A 13,057-nucleotide genomic window follows, 5' to 3' on the forward strand; every position below is an offset into this window, starting at 1 on the left:
GCGCAGGACTTCAATCATTTAGTCAGTGTGACAAGGCTCTTTTAAGTCACTAAATGTGGAAGCGGGAGATGGGTAACAATTCAACGTGCATTTTTAGTTCCCACACAAACTTCAGAATGCTTTCCAGCTTCAACACAATGACCACACACACACATGATCCGCCCCTGCCTACCGTACTCACACTCTCTGCCTGGCTCTGCAAAGATGTCGCTCGGCCACACCCCAATCACCACATACCCCCATCGCTTGACTCAGGCCAGAGAGCCATCCAGCCTGTCACTATCTATGACTTTTCTATAATCCACACAGAACCGGACGAGCTATCACTCTTCAGAAACAACACCACCTGGCTGACCCAGTCACTGTGGGATTCTTGTTATCCCCATATCTAGCATGGCCTTTAATTCTTTCTGAACTACTTTTTTTTTTGTGCTTGGGTAATCGGTAAGGGATGACTGTATACCATTACCCCTGGTGTAATTTCGATATGATGCTCTATGAGATTCATCTGAGAATTCTCCTTTCAACCTGGCAACCTTCCTGACTTGTGACAGTAAGAGGTGGTCTCCACAAGTGACCGGGTTGACTCAATTGGTTGCTTTTAAGTTCACCTCCGGTCCGAGCTCCTCTCTCTCTGAAACCACCATCAGCAAAGTCACGGGGGCTGCTTCTTTCCATGGTTTTAGGAGACTGAGGTGCTAAATATGCCGTGCCCTGTCTCTATCCGTTTAGTTAACCTCAAAATCGATTTCCCCAACTCGCCGTGTGACCTCAAAGGGCCCTTGCCATTTTTAAAGTAATTTAGAGCTCAATATAGGGAGTAATACAAGAACTTTATCTCCTGGTGCAAATTCTCGTAGTCGAGTACACCTATTATACAGCCGGCTTTGGCTTTCTTGAGCCTGAAGCAAATTCTCCTGTATTAATTGCCCCAGTGTGGGAAGTTTTGCTTTCAGGTCAAGAACGTATTGAATTTAGTTTTTGTTGTTTGAAGGTCCCTCCTCCCAATTGTACATTAGGAAACTGAGCACACCGTGGGGTCAAAACCCATACAATAATTAAAATGGGGAGAACCCCGTGGAGGCTTGCAGGACCTCTCGAACTGCAAATAATAGTGGCTCAAGCCACTTTTCCCAATTTCAAGTGTCTTTGTGCACAAACTTACAAATAATATTTTTTAGTGTCTGATTAAATCGCTCAACCATGAATCGTTCATTTGGGGGTGATAAATGCTGGTCAGAATCGATTTAATCCCCAATAATTCATACTGTTCGCACAGTGTGTGTGACAGAAACGCCATACCTTGATCAATGAGGATTTCTTTTCAGAATCACCACTTGGGAGATTATTCTCAAGAGTGCCTCATCAACACTACGTGCTGAAATGTTGCACAGAGGCACTGCTTCCGAATACCGTGAGCTCCATACCAATTTGTTCGAAGGGAACCTCAAACAATGGAAGGGTGGCCAGCAGATTCGCCTGCATTCACGGCATGTAGCACACCATCTGCAAACATCCCCATGAATGCCCGGCCAATAGAAATGGGCCATTAGATGGTTTAGTGTTTTTACGTGCCCTAAGTGACCCACTATCGTATTGTAATGGCCCGTCTTTAATACAATTTCTCGACGGCTCTTCAGAACTAACAAATGGGTTGTATCTTCCTTAGTCTGACCATCCTGTCTTACTCGATACAACTGGTCCTTGATAATTAAAACTACGGACAGGCATGCGCAATGTCTGGCTGGAGACATTGACCATCAATGACTGTTGCTTGATCAAAGGGGGTTCCTAAGGGTCTCGTCTTGCATCTGCTCCAGAGGGAAATCGCCTGCATTAGAGGTGTGCATTAATTGCAGGGTTTTTCCTGCAAAGAGAATTACTAGGTGGCCGCCAATGCCAAATTTCATGCCACCTCCATCTGTCTACAAAACTCTGGTGGGTGTCTTCATGGAAAATACTAACAAGAGTTGGACTCGGTGGATTGTCATTTGTAACTGCAAATCTCAGCAATAATAATAAAAAAATTCCATTATCGAATAGTCACTTGATGTAATTTAACGTAACATGAGATCATATAAAACTAAAATGATGACACGCGAGACGAGAGGAGTGCTGCAGATCGAGTGTCTGATAGAAACACAGATCACAGCTTGGCGATATATATTTATTTCATCCTTAATTAAAGTTCATATAATATGGAAGTGTGCCATGTAAATAAACACAAACTCCACAACTGTCATTCCCTGTCTGTCGCTCACTCGACATTGTGTCGAATGAAGCGACACTAGGGGTCTTTCTTGAAGGCCTCGGTTACCTCTTAACTTGAGAAAAGGCCAATGAGAAATTGGCAGACAGAATTTGCATGTCCCTCCCCCGTACATACGGGTATAAAAGGAGAGAATCGTGCATATGTCCATTCAGATTTTTTCTTAGGAGCCATTTGTCCATCCCACTGTTCCATCCCAAACTTCCCTCGCACAGCACATATGCCGATGCAATCCCATTGGATGAATTTGAATGAAGCCCTGCAAATTACTTGTTGCAGCTCCTCAGTTGCTCATTTAGAAACGTTTTTATACAGTTGTAGGCTATATAAGAATTTGCGCTCCTCAATGAAGATTAATGATTTTATTTTAAGAAAAAAAATCCAGACCATTAAACAGCTTGTTTATTTTATATGGTGAAAAATAGCATTTTCTAAACCTATTTGTGATTTAATTTCATGTATTTGTTTTATATTTAAAGGCATCATCTTAATGCTGTAAATATAAGTTACAAAATCCAGAAACATGGCTAGACATGGACCAAGTGTTTTTTTCACCTCTTGTAGACACCACAGACCAAAGAACATGAACTATTTTACCATACAACATTTAGGTTTATGTTGGTATTGGGTGATTTTCAATTGTGTTCATTGAATTGTTGAGATCACGTTCGGGAGAAAGCACAAGGTAAATTTCATGCACTTGCATGGTTTGGCAGCCTTGAACCCACCCCATGCCCCCAGGCAAATATTTTGGTCAAACTATTTTGTACCTCTATTTGGGGGAACGGTATAGACATGGACCCTTTGTTGGTTGAAGATGTATTTGTACCTTATCAATCCCTAAAGGGTACATATTAGTACCTTAAGGTGTAACTAGAGGGTACAACCACATAAATTGTACCCTATGTGATCACAAATGTACCCTGACTGTACCCCTTTTTCTGACACTTGGGATTAGGGATTTGAACATACCTGTAAAGACAAGTATAATACTTTGGTGTGTAACGTGTCCCGCAAAATTTGTGCTATAGGTATAAATTATGTCTCAAATCGTGTGGCTTTTTGAGGATGGCTGTGATAATTTTCTTAGCAATTGAACTTACAAATTACACATAGTGGATCATAAAACGAGTGAAAGAAATACCATAGACATTGAAAGATGTTATATATCTCAGGACCAGAATATTATAAAGGCTTGAAAATGTAATCAACCACCCAGAACACCCAAACAACTCATCAAAATACCCTAGCATTAAGCAACAACCAAGAACACCCTTGCAACACCCCAGAACACCCCAACAACCATCTATAACAACCTAGCAACAGCATCACAATGCCCTAGCAACCACCAAGAACACAATTGTAGTGCCCTTGTAACCACCTAAAAGCAATACCCTAGCAACCACCTAGAACACCCTAACAACCAGGCACTCCTACTGAATTTTACTCCATGTTCACCCGCTCTCTGCATGCAGTGATTTTCTTCCCAACCGCTTCCGTTCCCACAACCCTGCATGTGCTTTTCACATAGGACAAAAGCCATACAAATAGACATTATGTGAACACATAATTGTTTCTGTTATTGCGATTATCGGACAATGCGTGACATGTTGCCCATATGACTTGCCTGAGAATTATTTATCATCAATAAATTTATAAGTTTCTAGTCAGAGTTTCACATCCTTTGGTGACACGACAGTGTGTTCACGCTTTGCCCCCATTGACTACATGTATAGCCTGCTCTAAATACTGGATAATTTGACACATGTGCTATGTACACTTATTTTTACGTTGCATTATGTTTCTTATCAAAAATAAATTTGTTGTAAAATAAAATTATTATTATTTTTATACCGATATGTAATCAGGTGTTCGCTGTCCTTTTCTGCATATCGCGCCATTTTGTAGTCTGTTCTGCATATCGCGATGGCTCATTTTAGCTTATCGCGGCCCATTCAAGCTTATTGTGGCCCATTTAGCATGTTTCGCGGCTGACCCACCGGCCCATTCTGCCCCTGAATGGCCCCAAAGTGCGTTGGCCCACCAGGAAAATGCCCATTATGCCAGAATACCAGCCCAGCTCTGCTAGCAACCAACATGAACACCCTAGCAGCCACCTAGCAATTCCATAGCAACCACCAAGAACACCCTTGCAAAGCCCAAGAACACACCAGCCACCACCTGGAAATGCCCTAACAACCACCTAGAAAACCTAAGCCACCACAAAGCAGCACCCTAGAAACCACACAGAACACTAGAGCAATAACCTAGCAACACATAAAAAAACTCTCAGAACACTTTAGCAACCAACAAGGTAACGCACTGGCAACCACCCATAACACCCTAGCATTGTAGAGGCAAGTTTTGCACAGACAAGCACTACTATGCATGTATACAAAGGTATTTTCTTCAAAGATGTAACAATCTCAGGGTCTAAATGAGCTGTTATGATTACTATAATTGCAAAAAAGACCACATATGCATCCGGTTTATGATTCAAAGGATAAACAAATTTCCTAAATTGGCTGCTTTTTAGAAAACCAATACCATCAGCAAAAAGCTGTTCACATTAGAGCTACAGATCATTCACCCAGTAACCACAATACAGTGCCTCATTACATTCTATCAAATTTAATATCTCTCCCCCTGCAGCCATGAGAAAAAAGAAAGTGAGGTCTAACTGTCTACAGTGTTGGCAGCTTCATTATCATATCCTGCTTCCCACAGGCACGCCAACCAAACACGTTTCAGTTAAATTGTAAACCATCATGTTTCATAACCCCCAAGTCCCCGCCTCGCCTTGAAGCATGAAGGGAAGCGTGTCAGATTCAGTGAACTTTATGTAAATGCTTCTCAACGGTACAGGTCTAGCAGCAGCATATTTGACCAAGCCCTCATCTTACTTCAGAGAATAAACTCATACCTGATCTCTAGTCTTGACAAGCCATAGGAAGGCTTAAATACATCCAGTATAAGCAGTGCCACCTGCTGAACTAACTTAAGTACTACTGATTGAACAACAATCTGGGGTTAAAAATTAAATAAGGAATTAAGTTAGAATTTTGAACACATTAAAACAAGGAAATGTTATGATGTAAATGAATAAGAAATATGTAAGACTCTGGACTATTTCTGGGTCACTAAACAAATAAACTCTGTTACCTCTTTGTACAACAGGTCTGATTTCCTTGCTTCAATCGAAACACAAGAATTGACTGACACCAACATTTTTTCCTTATATAATTAACATATTCAGCTTTCATGTGTATTTTCTAATTAAGGTAAATAAAGATAACTATCTTGATTATTCATTCAAAGTAAAACTAACTTTTTTTTTTTATCTTCAGATGGCAAATGATTACACAGATAAAGCACACAATCAAATTAACATGTTTATTAATCTCAACAGAAGTGTTTAAACAGCATGCTTTCCCTGAGTTGATAGAGGCCAAGAACAGCTCAGGTCTTGTGTTCACAGAGCGGTCACTAGGCTCTCTTTATCTGATCAATGGGCCTCTCCAGACTCTCACACGGTTAATTGATGAAGTAATCCAGTCATTAATCACTGTAGGGGGCTAATGAGAGATGCCTTAGTAAATAATGAGGCAGCCTTGTCAATGTTGCCATCATCAGTTGGCTGTGCACGAGAACAGCAGAGAGTGCAACAAGATGCCTGCGAGAGGGAAGGAGCAACACTTTAAAAAAGGCCAACTGAACTAGCATAATCCATGTAGTCAACTATCTTCATTGACTTTCACTGGTATCAAATTGAAGCTGTAATTCAGCTGTTGTACCTGTGGCTACAGAAACATTGAGCGAATCTAAACCAGGCAGCAGTTCTCTTTTTGGAGGGATGGTGAGCAGGACGTCACACAGCTGACGCAGTTCAGGAGACAGACCATTTCCTTCCCCACCTGATACCACACAGAGATTTGTATATGAACAACTTCGAGCACATAACATGTTTGGGGCCTAACAAGTTTAAGAGGCACATACCCATTAACAGCAGTGTAGGTCTGGACATCTTGAAATTTGAACATGGCACAACAGGGACTTCAGGATTTCCTTCCACTAACCCAACAGTGCCGACTACTTCCCAGCCTTGTTCTGCTTTCACCTATATTGCCATATAAATTTGGTTATAACCATTAAACTTGAGGAAATTCTATTGATTGAAAAAAGAAAAGAAAAAAAGGGGGTGTGTTTCTCAAATGAGGACAGCAGGACAGAACTGACATAAACTAAATCACAATTGTATTCTTTGACTGCCCTCTATAGTCTAACAACTGGAAAAACAGTTACAAAAGAAAACCGATGCTTGTTTGAAAGGGGTCAGTCATAGCATGAAAAATCTCCCAAAAATTCCACGACCTTTTGAAATAAAAGTTTGTTGTACAATGAAACCTTCATTTCAGAGCAGAAAACTTCCCCCTCAGCGAAAAGAAAAAGTTTTTTGAAAGCATAAAGTGCTGTTGCTTATTTCACATGTGAGAAAGTAATTTACACATGAGTCTTAAAAATGCACCAGCAAAAAAATCTATTCTAGACAGCAGGTGGTAAAGACATGAAAAACTAAATTATGAATGTTAAAAAAAACATCCCATTATGTACTGCTAGGTTACTGATTATTTGTAATCTGGATTACATAATAAAATAAACAAAATAGAGTACTTGAAATTAGATTAAATTACATTTTAAAATACCCATAATCAGATTACAGTAATTTTAAGGATTACATGATTTACATATTCCTCAAGAAGTAAATTGTTTATAATGTATTGATCCCTTAAATTTTTTTTTGGGGGGGGCATAAATACACTGAAGATGGAGCAGAAATTCCCACATAAATGCTGATTAATAAATGCATTAGTGCGGTAAAATTTTAGTTTCGTGAATTGCTTTTGTACTCAGCTTCAAAGATGTACATTACATGCACTTTTGTTTTTTGATTTTCAACTGGTCAGTGCTGCATTTCCCAAAATCATCAGTAGATCGTAGAAACCATTAGCATCATTATGATCAATTTAAGCTTTCAATGCTTTTGGCAGACATGGCCCTGACTGTTACCACACATAATGGCATTTCTAATGTCAAAATTTCTGGTGTACCAACATTTTAATTGCCTTTTTAATTTCACACAGAAACAGACAAATAGTAAAACAACAAAATCATATAAACTCTCATATTTTGATCCATTAAGTACATTTTCTTAAATGCATTTTAGCAACATTTTATCTAAATGGTACAAGCTTGTCGTACTCAATGCATGTATCATCAGATAAATCAGACGTAATCCAAAAGTAATCAAAAAACAATAAAATTAGATTACTTTTAAAATGCAATACAAGAGAATACATTATGGACTACAACGTACAATGACTAAAATTTATATTTATTTGGCATCTGGCTGGTAAATGTTTGGATTTCACTCACCAGTGATTGTGTAGTATAGTGAAGAATTTGAGAGTTTGGTTTGACTCGTTCTGTGTAATGTGTGTCCAAAGACGAGATCCATGCAAACCCATCTGTCATTGAATAATGTCTCTTTTAATAACCTTTCTGTTCTTTCCATTTAGTTGTTGATCAAAAACAATAAAAAATAAACTGTTAATTCCAATCATGCATAGCTCAACTGAGATAAAGCTTTTTGAGTTTTTCTCATAAACATGCGCTCATTTATACAGAATTCTTTCAGAAATGGTGGTTTTGTTAAAGAGACAGTACCGGTTTCACCACGTGTTCAACAAATCAGTGTAAATTCAGTGTTTCATCAGGAAGTGCGTGGAGGACGTTGTTCCGACCAAAACAAAATGGATCTACCCCAACCAGATACCATGGGTTAACGGCGATGTTCGCGCGGACCTCAGCTTTTAATTCCGGGAATGCGGAGGAGCATAAACAAGCCAGTTATGCGCTCCGTAACTCTATCAGAGCAGCCAAACGCCAGTACAGGCACAAAATTGAAGGACAGTTCAACACCACCGACTCTATAAGTATGTGGCAGGGAATTAACATCATCACGGACTACAAAGGGAATAAAAACTCCGCCGTGAACACCGCTGCCTCTCTCCCAGATGAGCTTAATACATTTTATGCTCGTTTTGAGGACAATAACACCGCCCTCGTGGAGAGAGCACTAGCGGCTGACGCTACATATGATGGTTCACTCTCAGTCTCTGTTGCGGATGTAACCCGATCCTTCCGACGGGTGAACATCCGCAAAGCCACAGGTCCAGATGGCATTCCGGGCCGTGTCATCAGAGCTTGTGTTTTTATGGACAATTTCAACCTTTCCCTCTCCCTCTCTGTAGTCCCCACATGCAAAAGCAATCAAAAATAACTTTTAATGACTGGTGTCCTGTTGCTCTGACCCCAATCATCAGCAAATGCTTTGAGACGCTAATCAGAGATCACATCTGCTCTGTGCTGCCCACCTCTCTGTACCCATTGCAGTTTGCCTACCGCAACAACCGCTCCACTGATGATGCCATTGCATCTACAATACACACTGCTCTCTCCCACCTGGAAAAAAGGAACACATATGTGAGAATGCTGTTTGTAGACAACAGCTCAGCATTCAACACCATAGTGCCCTCCAAGCTTGATGTGAAACTCTGGGCTCTGGGCTTAAAAAGCTCGCTGTGCAGGAGGATCCTGGAATTCCTGTCAGGCAGACGTCAGGTGGCCGTCACTGAGGCCGTTGTGAAGAAGGCTAACCAGCACCTCTTCTTCCTGAGACGGCTGAGGAAGTTTGGAATGAACCACCACATCATCACACGGTTCTACACCAGCACTGTAGAAAGCATCCTGACTAGCTGCATCACTGCCTGATACTGCCTGGGCAATAGCACCGCCCACACCGCAAAGCCCTGCAAAGGGTGGTGCGAACTACCAGACACATCATCAGAGGTGAGCTTCCCTCCCTCCAGGACATATATAACAGGCGGTGTGTGAAAAAAGCTCAGAGGATCATCAGAGACTCCAGCCACCCGAGTCATGGGCTACTCTTACTGCTACCATCAGGCAGGTGGTATCGCAGCATCAGGTCACGCACCAGCCGACTACATGACAGCTTCTTCCCCCAAGCAATCAGACTTTTGAACACTTGATCTCTCACGATCAATAATCAGCACTGCACTTTATTAATCTTATAATCTCACACTGGACTGTCAAATATATTCTCCACAATACAACTACTGTATATATATTTTTTATATATATTCTTTTATTTTGTTATTGAATATATATTCTATATTGTGTGTATTGTTTACTGTACATTATTGTAAAGCAGTTCAATGGAAAGAAGGTGGCGAGAACCGGCTTGACAAAATAAATTATATTTTAATGATTAACTTAAACCAGTGACAAACACACATATGATGGACATGTCCGTAAACGATCTCTCTCTCTCGTTGCACCACCGTCTGCAATAGGCATTTATCCCTCTCGGATGCTTAATTAGCCTGATAAGGGACCGGGTGTGTACAATCACGACCCGGCCCCGCCCTCCGCCCTGTCACATTCCTCCCTCGTTCTCTCAGGCAGGGGAGCACCTGGCATGACGTACACCCCTCCCCCCCCCTTTCCCTGGGGGAGGGCGTGCCCTAAGCCTCGTCCTCTCATCCCCATCTACCTGGATGAGGGAGGAGACAAGGGGAGGGAAACAGAAATATAAAAAATGGGGGGGTATTCCTGTAACAGTGTAGTACTCCCCCAAAAAAACACTGTAAAATTTAAACGAGAGGGAAAAGGCCAAAGCGGATCAGCAGTGAGAGAGAGAGGAGAGAGAGAAAAAAAACACTTACTCGCCAGTTCTCCGATACGCCGTAGCTTGTACCTCGGCCACTCCTCCACCCTCTAACGGACCCCTCTCGGAGGCTTGATTAGCCTGATAAGGGACCGGGTGTGTATAATCACGACCCGGCCCGGCCCTCCCCTCCGCCCTGTCACAATTATATATTATTATTATTATTATTATTGTGTTGTGTAATTATGTGTACATTTGATATGTAAATTGTGTTGTATAAATATGTTGTTTACTGTAATTGGTATATGTCTCGTCACTGTCATGACTGCTATGTTGCTCGGAACTGCACACAAAACTTTCACCTACTGTTGCACTTGTGTACATGGTAGTGTGACAATAAAATGATTTGATTTGATGTAACAAACAATAATATATTAAATATGATATCGTATTTATTGATTGAATTCATGGGATTGTTTATTTTTAAACAAACAAAAAGTGACCAAAAAGATTCAAAACTATTCATATTTTCATACCTATAGTTACAAGGCCCCCTTTATAATTAACAGCATTAGCTTGGAAACTATTTATTCCTATGCAAGCAAAAGGGACATTATAACTTTATTCCTATGAATGGATATTAAATCAAAATAGAATCAAAAGCTTATAAATCAGAATCTAATTGGGAAATCTGTATTAATACCTAGCCTTACTAATTTCAGTTACTTATTAGGGTGCCAACACCCTTCAGCTCACACAGAAACACAAACAGCTGTACAAATGAACATAATTAATGTTTACACGTACTCTAGATAAATATAATATTTTCAGAAATATGCGTAACCTAAGTAATTTAACTTGACAGAGTACCTGTAATCTGATTACAATCATTTAAAATATAACACATTACATAAAAAGTTATTAGGTTACAGTAAATAATTATTTTGTAACCAGATTACACCCAACACTGACACTTGACCATACGCTCGTAAATGTTCAGCAGTGGAGTCAATAACAATGGCTTGCACTGAAAAAGTTTAATAGGTATTGAATTACCAATACATACAGTAGCATATATGTAATAATATAATAAATTTAGATAATATAATATGCTAATATTTAAAATTGTAATCAGAAAATGTCCAGACTGCTCCAGAAGAGCCACCTGTTGTAATGCAAATACACCATTCTGCAGCTCTTTCCCATTTCTATGGGTTGGATTAACTTCCAGTTCCATACCTTTATCATATCTTTCAGGTTACTGTAGCCAAACACCTCCATGACCTCCATCACACCAGAACTGGCTTTGCTCACTGTGGGTGTCAGAGGACAACTAACAAGATGGCAGATGATCAGAATCAAACGTCAAGAATTAATTCAAGGCACGTCTTAAGCACATTTGTTTTAATCACCAACAGGCTGCATGACAAAAGGTATCATCACAACTCTTTAAATTCTACAGTTAAATAATGAAACATAAATGAATATAATTGGTGTCCACCTGTTATGAATGCTGCTGGCCACACGATCCACTCCCAGGAAGTATGCGGACCGCAAAATGGCACCAAAATTCATCGGATCCTGCACTCCATCCAAAACCAGCCATAATGTCCTGTGATTCTTTACATTGTGAGAGGTTACAGGTGTTTCTTCTTTGATAAAGCCAAGCGAACTTGCTTGCAGACACAAGCCCTGGTGCACCTTACCATCACACATCTTGTTTAGCATTTGCTTACTGACCCTCTGTATCTGTACACCCTGCCTGAGGGCCTCCTGGGAAACCCTCAGAATCGCATCTCTCTGAGGCCCCTCACCTTCCTTTACAAAGAGCCGACTTGGTCTCCTCCTACCTTGCATCAGGGCTAGCAAACATGGGGCAACCCCAAACACAATCTCCAGCCGTTTGGCTTCATTAGGCCCAGTTTCTTTTTGTATCTTGAAAATCGTATTAGTTTCTGACTCACTGAAATCCTCAAACCTCAGTTTCTGAAGCTCTGAAGACAATTTTCTCTCTGAAGGAGCCATTTTAGATGCTGTGCTCAAGGTTTTTATCGATTTGTGGATATCATCTCGGGAAGCAAGAGGTTTATGCTGCCTAGACACTAATGTCTTTGTGGGTTTCTTAGAGGTAGAGGCATTCTTTCTCTCTGCTAACTTTAAAAAATTGTCTCTCTGCAAAAAAAGTGCTCTTGTGCAACCATAGGTTGCATGTTGGGTGACAGAAACTGGTGAAAAATATAATTCATTCAGGCCAAGCAAACATCGGCTTTTCTTAGCTTGGTTGGACACTTGGAAGACTTTTTTCCACACCTGCATATTGCCCTAAATATGATTATTTCCAACGGCGTGCCTCACACTGACAGTATCCAACTGTAATAAACCAGCCTAAGATAGTTTGCTGGTCTTAGCTGGTCACTGAGCTGGTTTACCACTGGTCAGGTCAGTCTGCCTTGATGGGTTTAGAGGGGTTTCGAGCACTCGTCAACTGGTCAAGTTGGAAGACTAGCTGGTTGACTAGAAAAACCAGCTGAACACCAGCTAGGCAATGGAAACTATCAAAACACAACCTAAGGCTGGTTTAAGCTGGTTTACTTCAGATTTAATGTACAAGTTCACTCAAACTGCGGAGCATACAAGCAAACTTTCACAAATATTGACTTAATACTTCAATCAAATTAATTAATTTCTCATATAATACATTAATCATGGGTAAACAAAAGTAATTCTGAGTCAGCTAAAGTATTAGATGCAATTGCTAATCAGAAAGCTAGCTTGCCCTTCAACTGATCCACATAAAAGCAGAATATTGCATTTTAGTTGACAAAACAATTTCAATACGATATAAGACAGTAAACCGACCTCAAAAAACCACGCAAACGCTTAAAACAACCATGTCAATGCAGAGGAATATGACTGCTTTCAGTTCATTGCCAGTTGTCAATGTGGACGTGAAGCGTGCAGCGCGTTCACTTCCGCAGCTGCTCCAAGATCAGTGGTTGTCACTGACAGTCTGACACCGGGTCTGCATTCTAAGCGGGAAA

The 13,057-nt window shown here is 40.5% G+C and overlaps 1 protein-coding gene across 1 annotated transcript; it reads right to left on the reverse strand.

Moving 5' to 3' along the window:
• Positions 1-5,669: 5,669 nt before the first annotated feature.
• On the reverse strand, positions 5,670-12,979 carry mrm1 (mitochondrial rRNA methyltransferase 1 homolog (S. cerevisiae)). The gene is made up of 5 exons (XM_052116743.1): positions 11,518-12,979; positions 11,256-11,349; positions 6,266-6,386; positions 6,064-6,183; positions 5,670-5,942 (listed from the first exon to the last, which is right to left on the reverse strand). The coding sequence occupies exons 1-5, from the start codon at positions 12,330-12,332 to the stop codon at positions 5,899-5,901; spliced, it is 1,194 nt and encodes a 397-aa protein (XP_051972703.1). The 5' UTR covers positions 12,333-12,979; the 3' UTR covers positions 5,670-5,898.
• Between the last annotated feature and the right edge of the window lie 78 nt (positions 12,980-13,057).

This window comes from Xyrauchen texanus, chromosome 4 (assembly GCF_025860055.1).
Source record: "Xyrauchen texanus isolate HMW12.3.18 chromosome 4, RBS_HiC_50CHRs, whole genome shotgun sequence".
Lineage (NCBI taxonomy): Eukaryota > Metazoa > Chordata > Actinopteri > Cypriniformes > Catostomidae > Xyrauchen > Xyrauchen texanus.

Excerpts from the sequence above, each read along its gene's own strand:
- mrm1 (XM_052116743.1), bottom strand. The coding sequence starts at position 12,332 with ATGCAGGTGTGGAAAAAAGTCTTCCAAGTGTCCAACCAAGCTAAGAAA. Across the intron at positions 6,184-6,265 it reads ACCTACACTGCTGTTAATGG|GTGGGGAAGGAAATGGTCTG; the intron begins GTATGTGCCTCT and ends GTGTGGTATCAG. Across the intron at positions 5,943-6,063 it reads CAATGTTTCTGTAGCCACAG|GCATCTTGTTGCACTCTCTG; the intron begins GTACAACAGCTG and ends TCCCTCTCGCAG.